Raw genomic sequence first — 25,432 nt, 5'->3', positions numbered from 1 at the left:
AAATATTTTATTATATAATCCTACCTTAATTTAAAATGTTCTATGTTTAGACACACAATGATTTTAACTGCAAAAAATAAATGAATAGATGCATAAATAGAATATGCCTTTGTTAGGTAACTACAGCTGTCAGATAACTGTTGTGGAGACAAAAGAGCAATATTTTTTCTGAGATGACATTTAAATCTGCTTAGTAGGCCATAGAAATACTCAGGTAACGTTCTAAATTACAAATTCAATAGTATACCTGAATGAATGTACTTCATTAAATTCCAGTAGTGAAAAAAGTAGACACTATATGAACGCTATCATAGGCTAATAATGCACAGTATTATGGAATCATTGCTTTAGTTTTACCCAGTTCCAAAATAACTCATTAACATGGCAGAACTGCTTGACAATAGCCCACACGGCATGTTCTAACCAAAAGTAATTCATGAAAAGCTCTACCCATTAGTGTAGTGTGGTTTATGACTTTCTGACTAGTGCGCATTGCGCAGGCGCAGTATGAAGGGGCCACACTACATCGTGGGTGACGGCAGCAGGGCGTTTCTAAATAAAAAGCGCTGGTAGCGAGCAGGGGAGGGGTCGACTTACAGTACGCTGAACATGGAAGGGAAATGAAAAAGTCAAGTAGCATTTTGAAAGTCTAAATAGCCGCTTTTCAAAGGAATCCCCCAGCAAGGTAAATATAAAATCCCTTCACTAAGATTGCTTTCTTTGCACAGTTTGTGGTCTAGCTGCAGGAAGGTGTGAATCTTCAAATATTTTCTGATGTCCTAGTCTGAACTCTTTCTATGAAGAGAGCTTGGAGTATGTAAACCATTTTATTGTGGAAGTTGTAAACACTCATGTAAAGTTTTTTTTTCTGCTTAAGACCAATCTGTTTGAGCATAAAAACATCAACTTTGCCATGTTGCGTTATTTCCGCACATTCTCCTGTTCCGTGCGTGTACTTTTGCGCAGTCAGTGTACACGGATAGGCTGCTGTCTTTGATGAGGTAAAGTGGAACGAAATGGCTCGCCCAGCTGTTCGTGTTGGTAAACTTGAGAAAGTTGAAGTTTGACAGCCATGCATCGGATCTGCTCTCAGGGACCACACCTCCCATCAAAACTACATGCTTATCTGTATGAACCAACTGTCCAAGGATTAATATGCTTGAGGATATGCTTTAAAATATACTAAACCGGCTTGATATCCAACCAGGCTGGTTTTACTGAGTGTTTTTCTGTGTCTGGAGTTTGTTTTGAAGTGTCTGTAAAGGTTGTTTCATCACCCACTCTGATAAAAATCACTCCTAGACTCAGCATTTCATTGCCACATTTCAGATCTAATTTCACTGCAGGTCTATTTTGTCCGTGGCTTTAAAGCAAAGGCTTTGGAGATTTAATTTCACAGTTGAATATGAACCATGCATTCAGAAAGTACACTACAGCTGGAGAGAATGCTCCACTGGACCTCGCACGCCCACAAACACTATCTAGTTTAGATCAGCATGTATTTAACAGTCTGAGTCCCTCACTGTGTCCTGGAGAAACCCACTGGAACATTAGACTCAGACAGGCATCAGCAGAAAATCTTACACACATTTATTGTTTCAAAATCTTTGGGTGTTTACTGTTAAACTTGTGATCTCTGTCTTCATATGTTTTTTTTTCATGGGTGCATGGCTGATGTCTTCTTTCAAACTGCATAATAAAAGCTAAGAATACTGTAATATAAATAACCGAATTCCTGTAATTGCAACATAGTCTTTTATGGAAGAAATACCTTTGGAGTTGTTACTGCATGCCCCACGTGTGACCACCACCAACACATATACACACTATGTTGTGGGTTTGGTGCAAGAAAACATGTCCATATATTAAAAGCTTCTACTGCAATTCGACTGTGTAGTAATTCAGCCCTGTGCTGTTGGACTTAAGCTGCCTGTGAATAAGCCTGAAGGCTTCTCCCTACAGTATGTGTCTGTCTGGACATGTAGTCTGCTCCTGCAGTGAGGGGGAGGATTTCCAGGGTATAGATGTGTGTGTGTGTGTGTGTGTGGATGGAAAGGCGATGTAAGTGTATGTGAGGGGAAATAAAAAAAATAAACACTGACAAGCATCACATTTTGACACCGGCAGGGTGGCACCAGTTGTGGCCAATAAGGTTCTGGATTACTTAGAAATGAACAGTGTACGCTTCATGGTGCTGGCAAACTGTTTTAATATCAATATCTTGTGCCAAATTATTATGGCCTATAACAAAAAAAGTCAGTGTCCTCGTCTCCAACTTCGGAGTCTGACTGCAGTCGTCGCTCAAGTACAAGTTGATTCACAAGTCCTCAAAATCAGGAGTTGAGTCAGACTCGAGTCTGTGACCTCGAATAATAGCACACTGGCAGTAGCCTGATAATCAGACTGAATTACCATTTAGCTTTACTTTATACATTGTCATTCAGATGAAGGCTGTCTTGGCATAATTTTCATTTTATATAGTATATATTACAGTGGTAAGTATTAGGCTGCAGTCTAATAGTCATGACATGGAGGCTCAACATCCAAGTAGTAGTAATACAGTTAGTGGTAGAAAGTAGTGGTTTAAGAATCACACTTTCAAAAATTGTAGAATAATAGAAATTGTATTGTAGTGGTAGTAGGAGTGAGCACTGTAGTACTAGCTAGTAACTGTGGAGCCTTGCAGCAGTATAATACTTGTAGTACTGATACTAGCTGTAGAACTAGCCTTAATAGTAGTACCAATAGTAGAAATCATAGTAAAAGCATTGAATCTTACACAGTTTCTAAAACAATACTACAACAAGTCTGGAAACTTGTGGCATCATAGTTTGTTAGCAGTAACATTTTTCCAACACTGAACTGGGCCATTCGTAATGGGTGTGGTTCACTGTGAGCAGTGAGAACTGTAATCCTGCTCTTCTCTGAGCCACTAACACCTAAACTCTTTTCAGCTTCTGTTGTGATTGACAGTCGAGTCTTGAAACAGGAAGTGTTTCGCTTGGATTATAGTGAGCAGCAAAAAAGCCACAGAGCTGGTGAACAAAACGCTTTGTCTACATTTGTTGTGTGTGTTTGATAGGAAAAAAAAAAAGCAACAATGCCAGTAGACCACTTCAAAAACAGATCTAAACTTAACTTCTGTCAAGACCTTTAGGAGACACTGTTGGTGCTTTACACTTCCTGCTGCCTGGCTTCCCTTCATTTAAAGAGCGGGGGGGTGGGGGGGCTTTTTGGCATTCACTGTACATCAAGATTCCAAGAAAACCACACCCTCTGTTTGTCTAGTTCACAAGAAACACACACAGAGCCAGTCACACAGCTTTGTTAATACACCTGTCTGACTAAACACACATTTTAACGTTTCTGACTGCCACTGTGCACACGTTCAGCACTTCACAGTAGAAGTAGTACTGATATGCCTATTGTGACCAGTCCCTTTGCTATGCATAGCTGGCATGTGTTTCTACAAAGAAGTAGGGAGGGTTCATTTGCCTCTCCAACCTAGAGTGTGTGTGTGTGTGTGTGTGTGTGTGTGTGTGTGTGCGTAGAGGGTATTTATAGCTGCTTCTTTTGTTTGTGTTGCATACACAGGTATAGAGCTATGTACAGACTTGCACCTGTGCATACGCTTTTAGAAAGGACTCACCTTTTTCTTCTTTCTTTAGGGTTCAGCTGCTGCGGGTACGAGGAAGGACTGACTGCTGTTAACTGGGAGAAGACCTGTCTTTGCTGTGAGGCCGTCTTTCTCCAGAGGCTTTTAAAGCTTCTGCATCTAGACCTCCTTCACGTGTGATCGTTATTGGATTTGAAACATCCCGCTACAGCTGAACCACAAGTGCCACAACCAAGCAGCAGCCTTGTCTCGTTAATATTTAAAGTTTCCTTAATAGCTACTGATGTTTCATTCTGATATATGATTGAACCTTGATACCATCATCACCTCATATCGGATCTACATAAGAAGCTGCCGCAGTACTTTATATAAAAGCTGTTGCAATAGGTCACAGTTACCTCATTGATTACTGACTCTATCCAGCATCCCATTGTAGTTGTACACATAAAAGTCAACAGAGAGTGACAGTTATCTCAAGATGGTGGAGGAAGTCATTTATGCTACTGGCATGGCCCACAAGCTGAGAAGCCAGTGGGATCGTGATGAGGGTCTGGGACAGAATAACAACGCGGTGAAGTTTCTGGGTCAGGACTACGAGTCTCTGAGAGCCCAGTGCCTCCAGAGCGGGAGGCTGTTTGAGGATAGCCTCTTCCCGGCCGCTGCAACGTCTCTGGGATTCAACGAGCTTGGACCGAGATCCTCCAAGACCGCCGGAGTCCGCTGGATGAGACCCACGGTGAGAAATGGCGGGAGAGCAGAGGACAGTAATAGATCTGATCAGCACTGCTGAAGTTGTGTGTTGAGGAATGAATTTTGATTTTAGAGAATCACATAAATGGAGATCTGACATGGCAGAGCTGTATTTTTAGCAAGGAACCCATAGCTTTGGCTACCTTGGCTTGATTAGACGTCTTTCTCCTTGGTGTGTTCAAGTACAGCTGGAAAACCAAACTCCAACCTTTAGTCCAAGAAAATGTGCAATTAAGTCATTTATTTCACAGTAGCTTTGTTTTCTTTTTGCTTGCATTTGGCAGCAATATAGCTCGTGATTGTAATGCTATTAGTCACCTCCCAGCAGTTGAACCCAGCACCTCACATTAAAAAACAAATAAAATGTCATGGGATAACATAACATTCACACAAAAATACATCAGGGCCCTGACTTACAAACTCAGTTGGCAGTATATTAGTTACACCTAGTTAAAATCTGGGCAGTCTAATATCATGACTGACTGTCAGTGAACTGCTCCTTTAAGCCTTTTCATTAACGGACAAAATATTTTTACCCCTCAAAGAAACCTTTCTTCTCAGACTTCATTTCATCTGTTTAATGATTGGTAGATGTCATTTTCTTAAGCCAGTTTGTAAGTATCCCAGAGAGGTACTGGGAGAATATCATCCTTCACTTCATCTTGATTTATCCTTTCATTCACATGCCCAAGCATCTGTCCCTTTTGGCTTGTCTGTCTCTGTCTCTCATCACTGCTCCCTACACTATAAGTACACCAGGGTGTTCCCTGTAGCCGAATATGACACCAGCAGAGAACAAAGTGGGCCCGTCTTCATTAGGTGTAATTGCGACAGCCCCTGAACACAGCACACTCTCATTACTGTTGGATTTGCACATGCCGTGACGGGCCGCTGCTCAGTCCTGTAACAAAACAGCAAGACAAACTGTGAGTGTAAAAGGTCTCAGGGTTGTGATCATAAGCTACTGCAGCTTCTTAGCTCCTTTTACAGCTCCCACCTGAGTGTGTAGATCCCAGTGTGTGCATGAGTGTTAACAAGTTTGTGTCTGTCAGCTCTAATGCTTCCTGGGGTTTTGTTTCTCCAAAATGTCTGATGTTTCATAATGCATGCATCCCGTCTTAACCGCATTGTCTGTATTCCTTATGCTGTGTTAGAGGGTTCATGATGTTCACCCCCCCCCCAAAAAAAAATCTGTGCTCTGTTCTGTGTGAGAATGGAAGTCTGTGTGTGCTGCTTAGTGTATCTGTGAATTCAACCGTGTGTCTGCCGGTTTGTGTGGTGTGTGTTTGTGGAGCACAAGGAGAAATGGGATGTTACTATTTGTGGCTTCATGTGGGGTTTCTGACGTTCAACATGTTCAGTAGGAGATGGTTTGTGGAGCAGGAGATACCGGGGAAACAAGATGTGGACACAGAACACTGGAATGCACCATGGCCTTCTTGGAATGTTTATCTCATGTGATAAAAAGGATGTAGATTTTTTTAAAGATATTGAATTTCTTTCTTAAGTCACATAACGGATTAGAGAGTGACCAACTGTAAATGTATTATTGTGCCAGTAAGTAACCTTAAATGGAATTCTTACTCTCACTGTTCAAGTATTTTGTTCAAACCCGTTAATACAATCATCCTGAAAACAAAACAGCAAATGTAACATGTTAGTGAATGTGTAATCAAAGGCAAGACTAGACATGTTAGTGAATGTGTAATCAAAGGCTTAGTGCTACCACTGATTTGTGTGTTTATTTGTGTGTGCACGCCTCAGGAGTTCTGCAGGGCGCCCGAGTTCATCGTGGGCGGAGCTACTCGCACAGACATCTGCCAGGGAGCTCTGGGTAAGTCCGGTCCAGAGACGTCCCAACTGTTACTATTGCATGATGCAGTTGTTAGAGGAATGGAGGGGAGAGCAGGAACTGAGATTTAATCTGCTAGAAAAGATGAAGTGAGCAATGCTGGCAGTAGCCGAGGGAGGGAGGAGATGGACTGGAAGGTTGCCAGTTGCAATTCAGCGTCTGGTGAAGCCTGGATGTAAGACATGAATAAGTAAAGCTTTCCTTTCCCCTTTAGAGACGCAGAGAACATCTCTGAACCCATAACTACAGCTGGGATAAAAATGTATTTAAGTATTTCATTAAAATGACGTACTACAAAGCGGAATTGAACACATTTATTTCATTTATGGCAACATGGAGACATGTTAATACGGGGATTTTAATCAGTGGTCCACGGCCCCTTGGTGGAATCACAGTTGAAATCTTTTAAAATGCACTTCCATGGATTCATTACAGTTTGTACATAATCAAATCCATGCAAATGTATATAATTTCAAGAAGCTAAGGTGAGTATCAAAATTAAAATAGTGCCCATCCGGTCTGTCCACCACCTGGGTGCAATCAGTCGAGGCCCCCATGTTAATAACAACCAGCCATTTAAACTATGTTTAGACTATTTGCTTTTCAAAATTGTACATGAGCAGTTTCTCAAATGTTGTATTGGATGATCTATTCACCCCATAGGAAAATATCTGACTTAAAAACTTACAACTAGAGAAGATAAGTTAATATTGATTAAGGAAATGGTTTGACATTGTAGGAAATACTCTTATTTGCTGTCCGTGTCTCAGGTTAGACAGGAGAAGATTGATATCACTGTCATACCTGTCGTTTTCTCAGGCTTTAGGAGTCATACAACTGGTTTTACAGGCTGAGTAGTATTCCCCATGACACATAAACTGACCTTAATGTGTGAAATTGGTGGAATACCCTTTAAATATTTTATACTTTTTTATAACTTTGGTCACTGCTATAATGGTTTTTTTACTGAATTGTATGTCTATTTTTAACCAGCTTGCATTGGTAATGTGTTGGGATTTACTCTGCCCTGTGCAACTACCAGTCCAGTCCTCAGCTGTAAATAAGACTGAGCTCTTCAGTCAAGATGAGCAATCACAGTCAACAGAGCTATGATATGAGTAACAGATGGAGGGAGAAGAGTGTTAACAGCCCAGTAGTACCAGTTTACTGCCTGAGATGTTGCCTGCTTGGTCTTTCTGCTTCACATCCGTAAACAAAGTCACCCTCCGTCTGGTTGAGTAGCATTGGCAGTGTAGAAAGCATCCTCCCCTATCTCCACGCAAAGTGCTTTACCCCTGTTTCCCCTCACTGCCAGAGGAGCAGCTGTATACTGCAAAACGGTGACTCCAGAAATGATGAAACATCACGCATCACCTTGTTTTACAGACAAAATGCACCATGACTGAGTGGTTGCTATCAGAGCTACATTAGTAGGTGTAGTACTAGCTAGAAGGAAGCAGGAAGCTTTAATAACTAACACTACTCCCATAAAAAAAAGCAGGACTGCTACACCTCTGGAACTGAGCCTCCATAGACAGGTAACACAACAAAGCCATCATTTTTGTTTTTGCCTGGATTTTCTGGGATCACAAACAATGCGTGGTGAACATGTAGTCAGTCAGGGTGTTCTGACCTCTAACCGAGAACCTTTTGCAATACGATACACACATAACAGAAGCAGCTACTGGCTTAAAGCTGCAGGGTGAGTCCTAGCAGCGACATTTATGACTTACTGTGGAGCTGTGATATTTTCTCAGCTACAGTGGGGTGCCTCTCCCATTTCTCAGAAAGCAAAGCTTGTCTAAACAGTCTTGTCCCTTTACCGAGCCTGTAACGAGTGTCTTCCCGCTGAGCCTCCAAGTGCATTCAAGTTTTATTTCAACTACATGAATTTTTGAGTTGCAGAAATGAAGGGAAAGAAATTGCCTGTAGATTTTAGTTTGAAATTAGCATCCAACACCTGTTTTAAGAAACGACCTGATTGACCTCCTTGTTAACATGCAGTCAGGCCTGAGTTGAAATAGCTGGCGTTCAGGGCACATCCACGGTGACAGAGATATGTGTGTGTGTGTGTGTGTGTGCTTTCACAGGGGACTGCTGGCTGCTGGCAGCCATCGCCTCGCTGACCTTAAACGAAACCCTCCTCCACAGAGTGGTTCCTCACGGTCAGAGCTTCCAGCAGGGATACGCTGGCATCTTTCACTTCCAGGTGACGACGGCTTCTCTTCCTGCATTTACAGTTACATATTCTGTTGCAGCCGACTCATCCCTCACTTGGCAACCGTGACTGACTGTGGCAGATTAACTGTACTGTCATTCTGAGTGCAGTTTACTGCTGCTTTCTCTGTTGTTGCTGATAAGACTCGAAAGTAAGAGGATCCCTGGGTGAGCTGCTACTGAATAGATGTTTATAGACATTTAGTGCCGCAGAGAAAAGAAACTGGGTGTTATTTATTTTGCCCAGCTCTCAACTCTTCCCCTTTGTGTCATATGTTGTTAGTTGCACCACTGATTCTACAAGAGATATTTATGTAGTATGTTTAACTTCACACTGATCCATTACAAGGAAACTAAAGCAAAGCAGAAATTACTTTTTGATCTCATGTCACTGAGCAGCTGTCAGATTAACTGAAATAGTATTGAAATGATAATTGATTAATAAATTATAAAGCAGACAAAGGTCATTGACATTAATTTTACTCATTGATTAATCATTTGAAGTAATTTTACAAATACAAATTTCTTATGTTTCGAGGTTTCGCATTCTCCTGTGTGGACGTCCTGCTCTTTTTATTCTCTTGTTCTTCTTAACTGAATCCATTTGGGTTGTCGTCTGTTGTTTTGACAAAATAAGCAGTTGCAGGAAGGCATCTTTTAACAGATTGATCAAAAGTGATTGATAGGTTATTTGTTAATGAAAATAATCAGTAGTTGGAGCCCTAATGTGAAGTACTTAATAAACTGAGCCGGTTAGTGAAGAGCTTACTTTATTCTTTCTTTTCTCAGAGTTTCCTAGAAAGAATGATCTCATCTCACTTGTTTAACCCCACTGACCTTTCTAAGAAACCTCACCTGTCAGATCCACACACTATCAGTCAGTACACTTCACCTGAGGATTTGAGTCACTGTGAAACAGGTTTAACTGCACTCTCTTGAAGTGAGCAACACCCATTTCTTCATCCAATATTTAAGCCTAGAAACGTATAATCTGCCAGTCACATCTGTCGAGACAGAACTCCTCCTAACAATCAAACACCGAACTAGTACTTCTAACATAGATCAATATCACCACTCCTGCCCAAATTTCTAAGTCTGTGGTGTGAGTTTCTGGCAGACTGCAGGGCCTTATCAGCTGAACTTTGCTTTGTGCACAAAACCAACACACACACACAACTGCAGGCAAAATTTGAGGCTGCATACTAAAGCAGTGACACAGGCCTGATCATAATTCCAGCACACATTTTCATTCCAGTATGAGATAGGGAAATGTAGCAGTGGTATATAATGATAAGAATTTGAATTTGAATGTGGTGTATTTTACTACCAAAATGAAGAGTGAGATTATTTTAATACAGCCAACAGGAAAATATTTCCACTTGTCCATCACTTCCATACGTGGCATGATGCTAAAACTAATGAACAAACTCCTGTCAGCCTCATTAATTAAGACAAATGCTAACATAGCCCACTTACATGCTAAATGTTAGCATGCTAACAATGGTGATAAAGCCTGTTCAGTCATTTATAATTCATCCAGTTCGGTTTATCCACCATCTTTTGCCTTGTCAATAGCTCCTCAGATGTTTGTCTTTATGAAATTTCAAGACATGAGAATGCTACAAAACTTAGTGATTAAGCAGAAATAATTGAAAATCTCTGGTTGTTAGAGAGGTCAGTCCCACTCAAAACCTTTAAGAAGCTAATATTTCTGCACTGCTGCCCAATGAGTCAGTGTCCCAGGAGGCTTCGACAGCACCTCTCCACATTAAGACAAGTTTTGGAGCAGATTTCTACAACAAACAAACAAAAATATTTGGAAAAAAGTTACATACTGTAGCTTTAAACATTTTCTTCAATAGCAGAAAACCTTGTCTCAGATGACGGCAAGTAAACTGATTGCCGAATGCACACATGCTGTTAAAATGAATGAAAATAACTTTATTAATAACTTCATTTGCTGTAAAAGCTTGTAGATGCATGTGTTCGATCTAAAAGCCTCATAAATAGTTATGGCCGCTGTTTTGCATTGATTAAAGAGTTAAATTAGTTTCACCATCCTCTTTTGTGAGTTTGTATTGCACTTACATATTTTATGTTTGCGTGTTTCTGTTATTTGCCATTTCTCTTTTTTTTCTCGTCTTTCTGTGCATGTTTCCTTGTTTGTTTGCTGTTTTGTGCTGTCGAGTCTTCCACAGATTCGCCCTTTGTCTTGTTTCAATCTTTTAAGCCTCTGGAGAACTTACTCAGTCCTGGATGAGTCATCCAAAAATGTAATTATGAGAGCTGCCATTGGGAAGTTTAATAGGTTTCAGAAGCAGGAAAAAAAAGGAGGGAAGGCGTGCATGTGAACAATCTAAGGAGGAAGAATAGATGATAAACTGTGCAATCTCAGCCATCTCATTTGGAAACAAATGAAACCGCTCTAGGGCAGAAGCCTTATTACTCTTACTGTCACATATATTGTACATCTGGAGATCATTTTTGGTGTTGAAACACAAAAGCAGGCTAACTTGTCTTTTTCAGTGTCATATTTGTGTTTTTTGTGTGGTGACAAAGCATTTTCATGTGCTCTGTAATCCGATTATTAAAACTATAGGAAACACTATAGACAGCACCAGAGCAGCAGTTTGTGTCTGGGGCCCCTTGTCATATTTCAGATGTGTACTGTATGAGCTAACAGTTCCAGTAAAGAAACTTCTCACATGGTTTCATTTAAATAACTAAACAAAGGACTTGAGTATTTTGTCCTCTGCTGTCTCTGATTGAAATCTGTTCTACATACTGTATATAGTAATACAAGTGAATCCTTTTTTGTAATATGACATTTCAGACTAAACTAAAATACAGTATATCTCCTGGCTTCAATTCTGGGATGAGTGACCACTTCCCTTTCTGCTGATAGTGTCTCTGTCCTTTAACCTTCTTCACATATTGCAGGTACCTTGTTTGTTAGCTCGGTTGTAATATGCCTCTGTCTGTCTTGCAGTTCTGGCAGTTTGGTGAGTGGGTGGACGTGGTGATCGATGACCGGCTGCCGGTGAAGGATGGGAAGCTGCTGTTTGTGCACTCAGCAGAGGGAACCGAGTTCTGGAGCGCACTGATGGAAAAGGCCTACGCCAAGTAAGACTAATAGACACACTGATCAGCCTTCAGGATCTTAATCTCTGACACTTACAGTCTGTGTACAAGTGGGAGAGTCTCAGTCATCTGTTCAGGCTTATTGAAGACTTTTAGTGATGGTGTGATTCCTAAATACCAGATTGAAGGGTTTGTGTTTCACATTTCCAAACTTGAATCTCTTAAAGATGCATGTAACAAAAGTGGACTCCAGCTGCTCCAGTGAACAGCTGTGGTCTCACTTGTGAATGGGTGGAGCTGTAACGGTGAAGCACAGTGTTGTTCGCACAAGTGTGTGCCAAGTGGGCTTTCCAGACATGACTTTTTCCAACAACAGTGTTTTGACTGTATTTTACATGCAAGGTACATGGTTTTCTCCACCTCCACCAGTGATGCTGATTATTTAAACTCGATTTCCTGTATAAAATTAGTCATGGGCGCCCAAGTTTACTCATTGAACACGTTTAAATGCTCATTAATTTTTGTTCGTGTCCTAGGTTGAATGGCTCATATGAGGCTCTGTCAGGCGGCAGCACGTCAGAGGGCTTTGAGGACTTTACAGGGGGTGTGACAGAGAATTTCGAGCTGGGGAAGCCCCCTCCAGACCTCTTCAGTATCATGAAGAGGGCCATAGCAAGAGGATCAATGCTGGGCTGCTCCATAGATGTCAGTACTGCAGCATTCATACATTCCTTTGTCCCAAGCAAATGGGAAATTAACACATAATGCAGATTGTTCCTTCTTTTTAAGGGACTATAATCAATATTTTTTATAATAACATGTAAAATGATAGCAATGCTCCCATAGCATTGCTCTTTGTTGCAGCAGGCAGCTGTTAGCATTTAGCAGCTAAAGCTCCACATATTTTATCTGTAACTGGTAGAGGCCAAAAACATCAGCATTCATCCGGTGGACAGAAGCATGAGTCAAGATGAATGAGGATGCTGGATTTGTATAAATATGTTTGCTAACAAGTTTGTCTCATATCAGTGTTGTGTTCAAAGTGTGTTTCTGCTGCCCTCAAGTGACCAAACCATTTACTGCAGGGTTCATTTTTATTTTTGTAAAGAATATTTAGCATTTTGTAAAAATGCAGTATGTTTATTCACTTTCTTATTAGGAGTAAAATGAAAAAACTCATGATTATAAATATGAAGCCAGTTGACTTCACTTAGCACAAAGCTACTGTAAAGCAATTAAAAAGTGAATTAACCCACAATGTGGTTTCACAGAGGTTTATAATATGCCAGTAGTTGGTTTTTGTTATTTTGAATAGAACCAGCCAGCGAGACCTAGCCATTTCCTCCTTTTTTGCGGTCATAGTGCAAAGCTAAGCTAACTGCCAGCATTGGCTTGCATTATCTATAACTCATCTACCAATATGTGAGTATCAATCTAACTCTTGAACATGTTCCTTAGAATTGATCACTAGGGAAAATAGCCACACTTGAAGTGATAGGAGCCATTTGTTTCCAAAGGTTGGAAGGATTCTAATTCCCTCTTGTAAACATAATGAAAACAATTCATCATCTTAGTTTCCATTACCTCCAACTGGCTTCTATTTTCAAAATAGACTATCCGGTGTAGCTGAGGTCAGCTTTTTCAGTCTCAGCGCTCCTCAAAAACAATTAACTCCTTTGCACGTCTCACGCTTAAAATATTAATCCAGTTCAGAGTGAATGAATAGTTGATCAAATAATTCATTAGCCGAATTTTGAAGTTGTAAAATGAATTTACTGTCACAATGTGAAGATTGCTTTCTTTGTTTCTTATCACTAAATTAAATGTTAAGACTTAATAAGCACTTCTAAGACACCTCAGTGGTTTGTGGTGATTTGTAATGTTCACCTGACCCTGGTAAGAGGAGGTCAGAGGTCAGGATCTGCTGGAGATCGGCATCCCTGACGCCATATGTGCCAAATATCCTTAGTGTGTTTTTTCTAGTAGAGCTCAGCACATGATGATCTGATTGAGTGATTTGAGTGAATGTGTGTTATGATGGTAGAAACCGCTGAACTGTGAGGACACCAGGAGGGGGCAGCAAAGACAGAACATCATGTTTGTCTTTGCATAAGTTAACAACCAGCAACACTCATTTCTCACTGTGTAAAGTGAACTGGTGAATGAGCAGCGTTAGGACGGTGTCCACTGCCTGTAACTGTCATGGGCCCTGTCACATGTGGAGCTGCAGTGTGCACATGCTTTTCCCTGCCATCTTTTTCACCATGATTCTGATTCTGTGAACTGTGGTGTAGAAGATAATGACCTCTGATTTGCTGTCTCATCATCAGATCACCAGCACAGGAGACAGGGAGGCTGTTACATTCAAGAAGCTGGTGAAGGGACACGCTTACTCTGTGACTGGTGCAAATGAGGTAAGCAGGACTAAAGGACAGAGGCATGAAATGTATGACTGTAATAACCCCAAGACCAGATACATGATGCACTGGCCTTACATTATTTTTACCCTTCAAACACACATTTACTGTCCATACCAAACTGATACTTATGGGGTCAAGAGCGCTGTAAAATGTATCAAAAGCAAAAACCAAAGCTGACTATTCTGTTTGCCTGTTTTGGTCCTTAAATGTCCAGGACTTTGAGTTGACCCAAGCCACGTGTTACATAAGTTAGTTAATTCATGGGATATGTTTGGTTGAGTGGTTGCCCTTTAGCTCTGTTTTATGTGCCGAAGATCATCTAAAAATTAACTAGCTGATTCCAAAGTCAACAAAATGAGCCATAAACAGATTATGTAGCAAGGCAAAAGGCCCTGTAGATGATTATAGCACAACACTGAATAAGAGCTCTATCACAAGGTGTTAACATTATGTTCTGCTGGTTTGTAAGGCATCAGACACTTTGGAAAAGCAAAGAATACATGATCAGCTCGGGAGCTAATACTGTAGAAGTGCACTTTTTGATGTTAATAGCTGTTATGTACAAACTTTTTGATGTTAATAGCTGTTATGTAGAAATACTGCATAAAAAAAAGATTGGTTGAAAGCCTAAGCTTTGCAACGTGTGTCATGCTGTACATGTTGAGCAACAGAGCTCACTGTTTTCAGCATTCTCTTCATTAAAGCTCCATTGTCAGATGTGTTAATGAAAACTGACCAGCGTAAACATGCATTTTTAATTTTGTACAGTTTACTACTAGAATTCATTTCAGACTAACTCACGGTAGATACACATGACTTCTTCACCCTTAGGTGCCGTACAGAGGGGGAATGATCAAGCTGGTCCGCATCAGGAACCCCTGGGGAGAAGTGGAATGGACGGGAGCCTGGAGTGACAAGTAAGACTTTGTTTGCAGTAACACTCACCACACTGCAGCTGTGGTGTATTTCTAACAGTCATACCAGTTTCAGTCAGATAGCATTTAAATGGGGACATTTTCACCGTGATTAAAACTCTGTCCTTATTTCTAATGGTCATTTTACCTCCTATCTTACTGAATCGCTTTGGCCAAGCCATGCGGTATAAAAACCACACTTATACACTGTCATTTTTAAGTTGCCTTATGTTTTAATGCACACCCGTCTTAAAGATAATTAGGTGAAAAACCCCAATCATTAACAAAATGTTCCTCGGGTTCGGTGTCTCAATGTGTCACTATGCTTGTGTAAAAATCGTTCATTTGTATTTTTCTTTGTGTAATCCTCAGCTCCAGAGAGTGGGACAGTGTGGATGGCTCCCTCAGAAGTCAGCTACGAGTCAGCAGTGAGGACGGTGAATTCTGGTGAGTCTGCTTGAGCATTTCTTCTCTCGCAGCTTCTGTGACATCACTGATTAGGAAGTGGCATCCGCACTGTCGTAACAGCGCCCCTGCTTCCATCTGTCAGGATGTCGTTCAATGACTTCCTGCGCGAGTTCACCCGCCTGGAGATCTGTAACCTGACAGCTGATGCCCTGGAGAGCACCCAGCTGAAGAAATGGAGCACTTCACTCTTTCAGGGAGAATGGAGGAGAGGCAGCACCGCTGGAGGCTGCAGGAATTTCCCAGGTATGAAGTGATGAAGGGAGGAAAGAAGGGGAAACAGCAAGATAGCACATAGAGGGGTGGAGGATCTCTACTACAACACAGGCTAATTTCATTTCTGAAGTACATTTTTGAGTTAAACCCCAACATTTCTCTTACAATTCACCAGATGTAAAGTGCAAACATGAACCAGTGACTCCCATTTTAACACCAAGCCATGAAACAGTGGCCAGCTTTAAAATAAATGTTATAAATAGAGATGTGTGGAATTGAATTCAGTTGTTTTTACACACACTTTGCTTTCCTCTGTGGCCTCAGAATTTGTGGATTTATTGACTATACTACTGATAAAAACTTAAAACTGTTGCATAAACAATAAATGTTCATAATCTCTGCAGCTATTTTCAGTGGTGTTCATCTTTTATAATAATTTTCTCTATGTCTAATAAGGTTTTTATGATCCTGATTACCAAGTACCAAGTTAATGCTAGAAAAAAGGAACAATCTGACTTTTTCACCTCTTGTCTTTAGCTACTTTTTGGCTGAACCCTCAATTCAAGATTACCCTGCGGAACCCGGATTCTCCCGACAAACCAGACTGCAGCTTTTTGGTCGCCCTCATGCAGAAGGACCGCAGGAAGAAACGTAAAGAAGGCATTGACATGGAGACCATTGGATTTGCTGTCTACGAGGTTAGCATCAGAATTCCTTATTTCTTAAAACTGACAAATAGTCTTCTTTTTTGTCTTTTTATGCTCCTTATCACGTCACTGATGGAAGAAATCTCATCTCTCTGTGTTGTTTACAGGTTCCAAGTGAGGTATGTGTTTCACTAATTCAAGAATGCAGATATTTACAACATTTAACTAATCTGAGATCATCAAAGGTAGAGCTGCTCTCGTCAGTACTGTCAGATCTTTGTAAAGATTTCAAGATTAACTCTTCCTACTGCCCCCTCAGTGCGTGGGCCAGTCGGGGGTCCACCTGAAGCAGCAGTTTTTCCTCACCAACGCTTCTCGCGCCCGCTCTGAGACCTTCATCAACCTGAGAGAAGTCAGCTCACGGTTGCGACTACCAGCCGGAGAATACGTCGTCGTGCCCTCCACCTTTGAGCCGAATAAAGACGCCGACTTTGTCATCAGAGTTTTCTCTGAGAAACCTGCCGACTCTGAGTGCGTGGAACAAGCCACATTCCATAAGAAAACAGCACAGTTAAAACTGGAAAAATAAATAAATCCCACCTGTTGGAAAATACTTTAATACAGTACAAAAGGCCTATAAAATTATAAAGACATTTAATGAATATTAAGAAATTGTTGTGGAAAGTAAAATTTTTCTTCTTTCTGCATCAGGGAGCTTGATGACAAGATTAATGCGCAGCTTCCACCAGAGGTGAGACAGTGATCTTACAACGCATGACCGTTAATGATCCGTGGAAGAAACATACATGTAATGAACATGTTTCTGTTTCAGGTTCCGCTAGATGAGAGCCAGATCGACGCAGGCTTCAAGGGTCTCTTCAGACAGCTTGCGGGATCGGTAAGGACTCTGTCACACTTGCAGGAAGTCCAGCAGTAGCATGGACAAACCGTTAGTTGTACATAGATGGTCATGTTTAATTGATTTGACTTTCTCTGTTTGTGCCAACAGGACATGGAGATCAGTGTGACAGAGCTGCAAACCATTTTGAACAGGATCATTAGCAAACGTTAGTTACAGCATCTCATCTGTGCAGTGATGTTTAGCTCAGAGTAGAGGGCTGCTTTTGCACCTGTTTTAACAGTCTGCATATATTTTGGTAGAAATACAAGTTTTCATGTCTTTCTCTCTTTCTTCCACTAACAGATAAAGACCTGAAGACAGACGGCTTCTCACAAGAAGCTTGCCGCAGTATGGTGAACCTTATGGATGTATCCTTGAGAAATGCAATAAAGTAGCCACAGCAACTCGAGGCTTCATTTTGTCCTTAGTAGTATTTAACTTCTGGAGCCATGAAAGTCACAGATGTTCCTTAACATGTCTGCCCAGTCAGACGGCACTGGAAAGCTGGGCCTGACAGAGTTCCATGTACTCTGGGAAAAGATTAAACGCTACCTGGTGAGATTAAACACTGATCAAATAAGGACGTCAGGCCAGTTGTTTTTTTTAGTCTTCTGGCCAGTGGACTAGGTTTTCTTCTTCTTGTCTGCCACGGTTTCTCTTGGTTCTTAATGTTTCTTTCACTGTCTGTCTGTGTCACCATGCCAGACCTTATTCAGGCAATTTGATGTGGACAAATCGGGCACCATGAACAGCTATGAAATGAGGATGGCTCTGGAAAATGCAGGTAGTGTTTCTTAAATACAAGACAAAGCAAAAGAAAACCAAAAGTCAGAAGCATTTTCTTCACAAATTTAAAAAGTGTACAGCTTTTTTTTTTTTTTTTTTTTTTTTAATCACTATCTTGTGAGACCTTTGGTTCTCATGTGACCTGATGTTCCTTCTTCAGGTTTCAAGCTGACCAACCACCTGTTCCAGCTGATCATCTTGCGCTACACAGAGGAAGACATGACTGTTGACTTCGACAACTTTGTCAACTGCCTGATTAGACTGGAAACCTTGTTCAGTGAGTCCCACCTTACTGCACATCTTCAGTGTCTTAAAGGAATAGTTCACGTACTTTTCATCCCATTTTTGTCACAGCATCACTGAGATTTGTGCAACATGGTTTGTGACAAAAAGACCAAAAGGCCAGTGTGAAACGTTTACCACGCTTCACTACTGAAAAATTTAATTTGCAACATTTGTAACGGGGGTGGCTATGGCTCAGGAGGCAGAGCGCTCGTCCCACAAGTGGAAGGTTGGCGGGTCGATTTCTGCTCTTCCCGGGACACATTTTTTTTTTGGGCAAGACACTGATCCCCAAGTTGTTCCTGACGGCCAGTGTGTGTGTGAGTTGGTGCCACAGGTTCTGTACCAGAGACAAATTCCATGTGTGTGTAACATACTTGGCCAGTAAAAGTGATTATCATTAAAATAAATAATGCTACATGTCTGCAGCTTCCTTTTGTGCATTAGGACAACATTTCAAACTAGAATAGAAGCTAACTTGTGTGACACCTAGAAAATAAGAGATTCTCTGTCCCTGCAGAAACCTTTAAGACCTTGGACACAGATGGAGACGGCGAGATAACCCTCAACTTCTTTCAGGTATGGCCACACAGTCACCGAAGGTTTTCCATATATGCAGAGGTCGTGTTGTCTTCCATAGTTCAGTTGCCCTAAAGAGATACATTTCAATAATATGCACTCCCTAATGCACATGCTCTCTCTGTCCTATAGTGGATCACCCTGACCATGTTTGGCTAGAGACGGGTGGACTCCTCTCTGACTGTTGCACTGCACCCCATTGTAGCTCCAGATCCAGTATCTGTTGTTTCAGAAGTGCCTTTTTTGCTCCTGTTCTCTCTTTTTTCCATGCTGATATGAAAATGTATCTTTTGGGTGCCTGTATTGGAAACATGCCAATCCTGTGTTTGCCAACAGAAAGAACTATGTACAGTATTTACAGCCTGGCAGTCAACTTGGCAGAAACGCTAACTGTAAGTTAGGCCGACAGTGTTTAGCTACTCACATAGAAATAATCTTATTACATTTGAGTGGGAGTGGGTGGAAACAGTAACGTAATTAATCTAGTTTAGCTAGCAGGTTTTTCCAGGACCAAACCTAGAAATCAAACCCTTTGACAAATTAACTGATGAACACTACATTATTACACACATAAAATGAGATTCAATTCAAAAAAAGGTATTAATTCAAAATGGCATGTTACTGTTTCACAAGTGTTTTTCCTTTTTAATCAATGATTACTCATTCATGATTTGCAAAATGTACGGTATACCTGGATAGTAAGGGGTGCCCCTTTATGGCCTAAATCGACGATCCCTGAGGAAAACCAATCTGTAGAATGATCCTTTCTCCTTTTTTAATGGGAGTTGATGTTTGAAATCGGGCCTGCTGCCAGTTATTATAATCTCAGTGCCAGATGTGGTTGATGTGGAGATCCATGCCAGCTCGCTCTTCAACAACATTCAGTGCGTATAAATGTTTACCTCAGCCCTTGTAGCAGCACTGCTGGCCTGGAACTTTCTGTCTGTGCCAAACTTTGCTTTCAGCTCAGCATCAAGGGTCCAGTCATTAAGAATCACTGGGCCCCGCGGTACAGACACAGTTGTGTTGGGCTGTATCATTGGGAATGTGTTGACTTTAGCTTTAAGACATGCCTGCTTATCATTATGAATGGCATTTTTTACAAACTGTTATGTGAAATATATAAAAAAAAAAACAACCTCATATCATTGCTGGAGGTTATGTGTGGGAGGTGTTAGGTTTATTTAATCTTTCAAATGAAACAAGTCAGAATTAGGTGAAGATGAATAATTACATAAGATGGATGGATATGTTGTGTGAAATGTGAGGTGTTGTCTGCCTGCCTGAATTATAAAACAAGTGTTTTATTTGAGGAGTTGTACTACAACATAATGTGACATGAAGGGGGAAAACTTAAAGTCATTAAAGTAGGAAGGGTGTCAACATTTTGTTATCAAGCAGAGATTTGACCTGCATGTGTTTAAAACACCATCACGTTTTTTCTGCCAACTTGTTTTTGAGTTTTTCAAATGATGACATTTTGAAACAATACTTTTTAGTTCATCAAAAAAAAGACTGCCAAACCCTTGGATTTAAATACTACTTCACTGATGCTAGCATTCTTGTCTCCAGTTTTTGCGGCTTTATGTTTATTACCTGATGTTTACGGTGGGAACACTCTGGGCGCCTTCGGACCATCATGCATTACTTTGGTGTACTGTATAGCTTTCTCTGTAAAACTTCAATACACACTTTGAAAATAAGCATGGGGAGAGTCCCATGTGTGTCTGAATTATTTCTCAATTTATAATAGTATTGAGTCTATAAATCAAGGCTGAGAATAGCGGTAACTTTGGATGTGAGAGGTAAATCTGTGAAAATTACCTCAGAACAACACAAACGATACAGTAATAAATAGCACCTTTAATAATGATAATCATATAAAAAACCATCACAGTACAGTGCTAATGTACACATTTCAACAAGATGATATAATTTACAGCAAATTATGACTCATTAAAGTAAATTAGACATTTATACAAGCTGATCATACGTTAAAACAAATATGCCTGGTTCAAAATGATACAAAATAGTGGTGGCTGCTCAGCAGAAGAATGTTTAGTGTCATGAAACCAAAGACTGTGTATATTGTCTATGCTCTGATACCTACACTGCTAAGAGTATAAGCAGACTGACTTCTCACCTAAATAATAAACTGAGCAGGATGTTCTTTGGCACAACATCATTGAACGTGATCTGTCCCCGTTAGATAACCAGTACGCCGTGTCTTAGGCGTAGTTGTTGTTGTGCTCGATTCTGGTCACCATAGTGCAAATCAGCTGCTCCACCTGCTGCTCTCGCTGCTTGCCGGCCTCAAGGACCTCTTCGTGATTGGCCTTCTCTTCGCTGTCGTAGTCCATCACCACCTGGTTGGTGATCAGTGAGAAAGCGAAGACACGCATGCCGCAGTGACGTGCGACAATCACCTCAAAGGCTGTGCTCATCCCTAGTAAGGAAAACAGTGCATGTAAGCCTCACTACCTTCAGTTTAAGGTTTATAGCTTTGATTTTTCTTTCTGTGGGTGAAGGAGTCTCCACAGCTCACACATGTATGAAATATGGGCAAATAACGGGTATATTTTTGTATAAAAACCTCACTTAATGCAGCTTTGGAGGTACATTTTTCATGCACCACTGCTGCCCAAATGTATTAGCAATAAACTAAACAGTTTGTGGTTAGTGATCAGCACAAGGTCCATAAAGAAACATCTCACCGACAGCATCAGCACCCAGCCTGTGCAGCATGCGACTCTCAGCAATGGTCTCGAACGAGGGGCCCGCCACCACACAGTACACACCCTCCCTCAGGAACTCTCCGTAGCCGAGATCCTGTCCCACGTCCATGGCCAGCTGCTGCAGCTCTCTGTCGTATGCATCAGACATGCAGGGGAAACGCACACCGAACCTGGGGGAAGAGGACAAACAGGTGGAAAGCTGAGTCAGAGCAAAGGCTGATTTAGCTGAATGTCTACAAATGAATTAGAAATACAAGTTCCATTTGTTTAACTGACTGAAGTGATGAGTATTTTTCTTTTTGCAACTGCTAACTACCGCAGTGCAGAAATGTCTTCGACTGTGCAGAAATTTTAAATGCACACAGACTTTTTAACACAAATCCAGACACACACACACCTACCTCTCTTCGTTGGGTCCAACCAGTGGATTGTTGCCAGCAAAACCAGGCATGTTAATGTGGTCTTTGATGATCATAATGTCCCCCACTTTAAAGTCCTCATTGAGGGCCCCGGCTGCGTTGGTCAGTATCACCGTCTCCACACCAAGCAGCTTAAAGATGCGCATAGGCAGTGCAACCTGGAAACACACACACAGACATGATACAGCTGTTCAGAGGACACTTTTGTTGCTTTAAAGGATCTTTTGACCACATTAAGCTTTTTTAAAGACATATGGCAAACGACTCCTTAATGACTTTCACATCCAATCAGTCCAAATGCACAGTGAAGCTTGTAGCAGCACCCACCTTCTGGACTGGGTAGCCTTCATACAGGTGGAAGCGGCCCTGCATGCAAACACACGGCCTCCCCTTCAGTGTGCCAAACACAAGCCGACCTGCATGACCGTGCACTGCAGAAAACAATACACCCAGTCAGTAAATATTAACAGTATATGATAACCAGTCAGCAGCTGAGAGTTTATCTTACCGGTGCTCTGTGGAAAGTTGGGGATATCCTTGTAGTTGAAGGCAACTTGATCCTTTAACGTGTCAGCCAACCCTCCGAGCCCTGACCCGCACACGATGCCCACTGTGGGTCGGATGTCTGTCTGGGCCATCAACCAATCGGCTGTGGCCATGCAGTCCTCATAGCTGTAACTGGATGACATGAAAAGAAGGCTGGAGGTCAGAATAACCACTGCCAGCAAATCAAGCAGGAATCACTGCAGAGGTCAGTGTTATCTCATGTCAGACAAGTCACTGTTGTACTGACATTTTATCTGTTGTGCTTTTTCTAAGACACACCTTCTTACTCTGCCAAACTGTAACAATGTTAGCTTTTTACCACATGGGGATAGGAAAGCTGAAGGTACATTGTGTTTAAAAGTGTACTCACCCTGTGCCTGCCTCTGGAAACATCGCTGATGATTTAAAAAGTGTCTTGAGGTAAAGAAAGAACGCGTGGCTGCACTTTTTAAGAGTGAAAACCCAGCTCCGAGGATGGAAGGCGTTGAATCAAAGTCCAGCTGTTATGAAATATAAATTATTATAAACAAGAAAGCTTTAAAATATATTTTTCTGAGCTGGACTCCTTTTACAGTCTCCAGTTAATCTTGCTCGTGTTTGGAGAAAAAGCGCAGCCGCCTAGGTTATTATAGACCCCGAGCCCCCTCCTCCTCCTCCTCTGCTCAAAATGACTCATGTGGATGCTGCAGCCGATCGGACACACCTTCAAAATAGTATACAACTTGTAAAACTGAGTTGTTGTTGTTTGGCACTGACGCACAAGAGGAAAACTGACAGTCGTCTGAGTCATCCGCCTCTCTGTTTGGGTTTCCGGCTTCTTCTTATCTCTTGTTCCTTTTGTCTGATAACACGGTGGGAGTCAATGACCTGTTCACCATGTTGCCCCTCCTCTCAGTTGCAGCTAACACGCCTTTTGCTCAGCCAATGAGTGGGAACCATCATACAGCAGCACAGTGTCCCACATTAACCTGTAACCTGTTCCTCAGTTTTACTGCCAGACGAAATGTCAATAAAAATGTTCCAGGAGATTCACTTACAGTAACAGAAGCACATAGGAGGTGACACACAAAGGGGTTTAAAGCTCCACTAGCTGTGCTTTGCCATGGTTGTGTAACATGATTGTGTAACATGTCCATCCACCTGTTTTATGCATATGTCAAGCATGTGATGTCGCTCACCTGCTTTCGATCATCACTGGTGCAGGTTTGTACACTGACAAAGGACCAGAGTGCTGCCTTTGTGATGATATTTGTCTCAGTATGTAAATGAATGTCTGTGCTGTACTGACACACACTTTATATTATTCAGAAGTAGGAAGTTACAGTGCAGATGGTCCAAGGCAAACACAGATAAACATAAAAATATGTCACCTCTGATACTGTCAGCTTCTTCTTTTTTGTACTTTAACTTTTAAGATGGAAATCATACCCTAAAGGATGATCCAGATCAAGGATTTTGGGCACGTTTTGTGCTGTTCTGGATCTCATTTTTCACACGGGTCCCATTTGATTGTTGTGCCTTGGTGGAGGTACATGCGCCCTGAGTGCTCGTTTCTAAATGCTAAGCTAGTACAAACCTGAGGCTTTTCTCAGAGGGCAGACAGTGAACACATGAAAAATATAAATGTATCTACAAACAACCATCAAATTCAGCATAAATGAAGAATACCATTTTAAATAATTAAAAAATAAACAGTAAATACTAACTGGGGTTTACAGTGAGTAATTTCTTCGACTGAAATTCATCCAGAAGCCAATAGCCATTCTCAGCATAAACTGTGGTTCAGTGGGTAGAGCAGTCGTCTCCTGGTCGGAGGTTAGAATCTGCCTGCAGTCCACATGTCGAAGTGTCTTTGGGCAAGACACTGAACCCCCAATTCGTCCCAGATGGTTAGAGCCATCGGTGTGAGTTGGCACCACAGATGGCTGCCTCGTTTCTGTACCAGAAACAAATTCCTTGTGTCTAACATACTGTACTTGGCCAATGAAGATGATTATCCTGATAATAAACTCAACACAACTCAGGACTATCTTAGAAACTTTAGAATTTTGTCTCTATTCTGAAGAATCTTTCAAGAAATTATTAGGAAATGACAGACCTGTAAAATAAAGCATTACCAAAATGTTCTAGATAAAGGTCAGTGTACATCTGAGGTGCAGATACAGTATGTTTTAGCTTTTATATATCATAAAAAGACCTTCATTATAATTTCCCTGGCCTTGCCACTTTTCTGGAAACATACAGAGTGGGTTGTTCTGCTCTCAGGGTCCTACTTTACAAGCAAACATGCCCGGTTGCAATAACAAACCTATGTGACTCATATTAAATATTGATCATTGTGTGTAAAGGGTTGAGCCCAGACAAGTTGATTTTTTATGCTGAATGTTTTCAGTACAAATAATGCATTTAAGGTGATGCAAAAACAGAGACTCACTTAAGACTCACTTTATCACTAAAGCATTTCCCGTGTGCAGCTGAATTCAGATGTCAGGCTCCACAGCTAAAGGTGCTAATGGTCCAAATGAATGAAACTCCACTTCTCCAAACAGCTGGTGGTGTAAGGAGAGTTGGTAGAGACTGACACAGAGCTTAAAAAGGGTGACTACTGGAAATATGAGTTTTGGAAAAACGACTTCAGAGAATGGTGATGTCGCTGTGTGTCTGCTACATGTGTTAATGAGCCAGTTTGTCAGTATATAAATGTTGTGTTTACAGCTTATTTCACTCTCCCCAAGATGTCAACAAACAGCACAGCTTTAAAAGGCAGCTCTGTAAAGACTGTGCATATTTATATGTCCAGTGTACAGGTATGTGCCAAAAAACTAGAATATCGAGGGAAAGTCCATTTATTTCAATAATTTGTTTCAAAAAGTGAAACTTGTATGTTATATTAGTTCACTGCACACAAAGTGAAATATTTCAAGCCTTTATTTGTTTCAATTTTGATGATTATGGATTAAAGACAAAAAAAAAACCCAAATCCAGTATTTCACAAAATTAGAATAT

General features: G+C 41.1%; 2 protein-coding genes across 3 annotated transcripts; one reads left to right on the top strand and one right to left on the bottom strand.

The window, feature by feature from the left end:
* Positions 1-565: 565 nt before the first annotated feature.
* On the top strand, positions 566-20,239 carry capn1 (calpain 1). The gene is made up of 22 exons (XM_020619725.1): positions 566-685; positions 3,669-4,352; positions 6,131-6,200; positions 8,309-8,427; positions 11,425-11,558; positions 12,053-12,221; positions 13,847-13,930; positions 14,768-14,853; positions 15,223-15,297; positions 15,401-15,561; positions 16,069-16,229; positions 16,346-16,357; positions 16,498-16,709; positions 16,890-16,929; positions 17,011-17,076; positions 17,188-17,245; positions 17,383-17,447; positions 17,566-17,634; positions 17,785-17,863; positions 18,026-18,142; positions 18,668-18,726; positions 18,859-20,239. The coding sequence occupies exons 2-22, from the start codon at positions 4,095-4,097 to the stop codon at positions 18,883-18,885; spliced, it is 2,121 nt and encodes a 706-aa protein (XP_020475381.1). The 5' UTR covers positions 566-685; positions 3,669-4,094; the 3' UTR covers positions 18,886-20,239.
* Positions 20,240-20,624: 385 nt separating this feature from the next.
* On the bottom strand, positions 20,625-23,298 carry pnp5a (purine nucleoside phosphorylase 5a). Of its 2 annotated transcripts, XM_020619724.1 has the most exons (7): positions 23,130-23,298; positions 22,797-22,926; positions 22,389-22,558; positions 22,208-22,311; positions 21,863-22,038; positions 21,441-21,631; positions 20,625-21,172 (listed from the first exon to the last, which is right to left on the bottom strand). In XM_020619724.1, the coding sequence occupies exons 2-7, from the start codon at positions 22,817-22,819 to the stop codon at positions 20,955-20,957; spliced, it is 882 nt and encodes a 293-aa protein (XP_020475380.1). In that variant the 5' UTR covers positions 22,820-22,926; positions 23,130-23,298; the 3' UTR covers positions 20,625-20,954. The 2 variants fall into 2 exon arrangements, with proteins under 2 accessions (XP_020475380.1, XP_020475379.1); XM_020619723.1 differs by having other exon boundaries at positions 22,797-23,298.
* Between the last annotated feature and the right edge of the window lie 2,134 nt (positions 23,299-25,432).

Source organism: Monopterus albus, unplaced genomic scaffold, assembly GCF_001952655.1.
Source record: "Monopterus albus unplaced genomic scaffold, M_albus_1.0 scaffold225.1, whole genome shotgun sequence".
Taxonomy (NCBI): domain Eukaryota; kingdom Metazoa; phylum Chordata; class Actinopteri; order Synbranchiformes; family Synbranchidae; genus Monopterus; species Monopterus albus.
The sequence above is the reverse complement of the archived record's forward strand: the minus strand, read 5'-3'. Positions and strand labels throughout refer to the sequence as shown.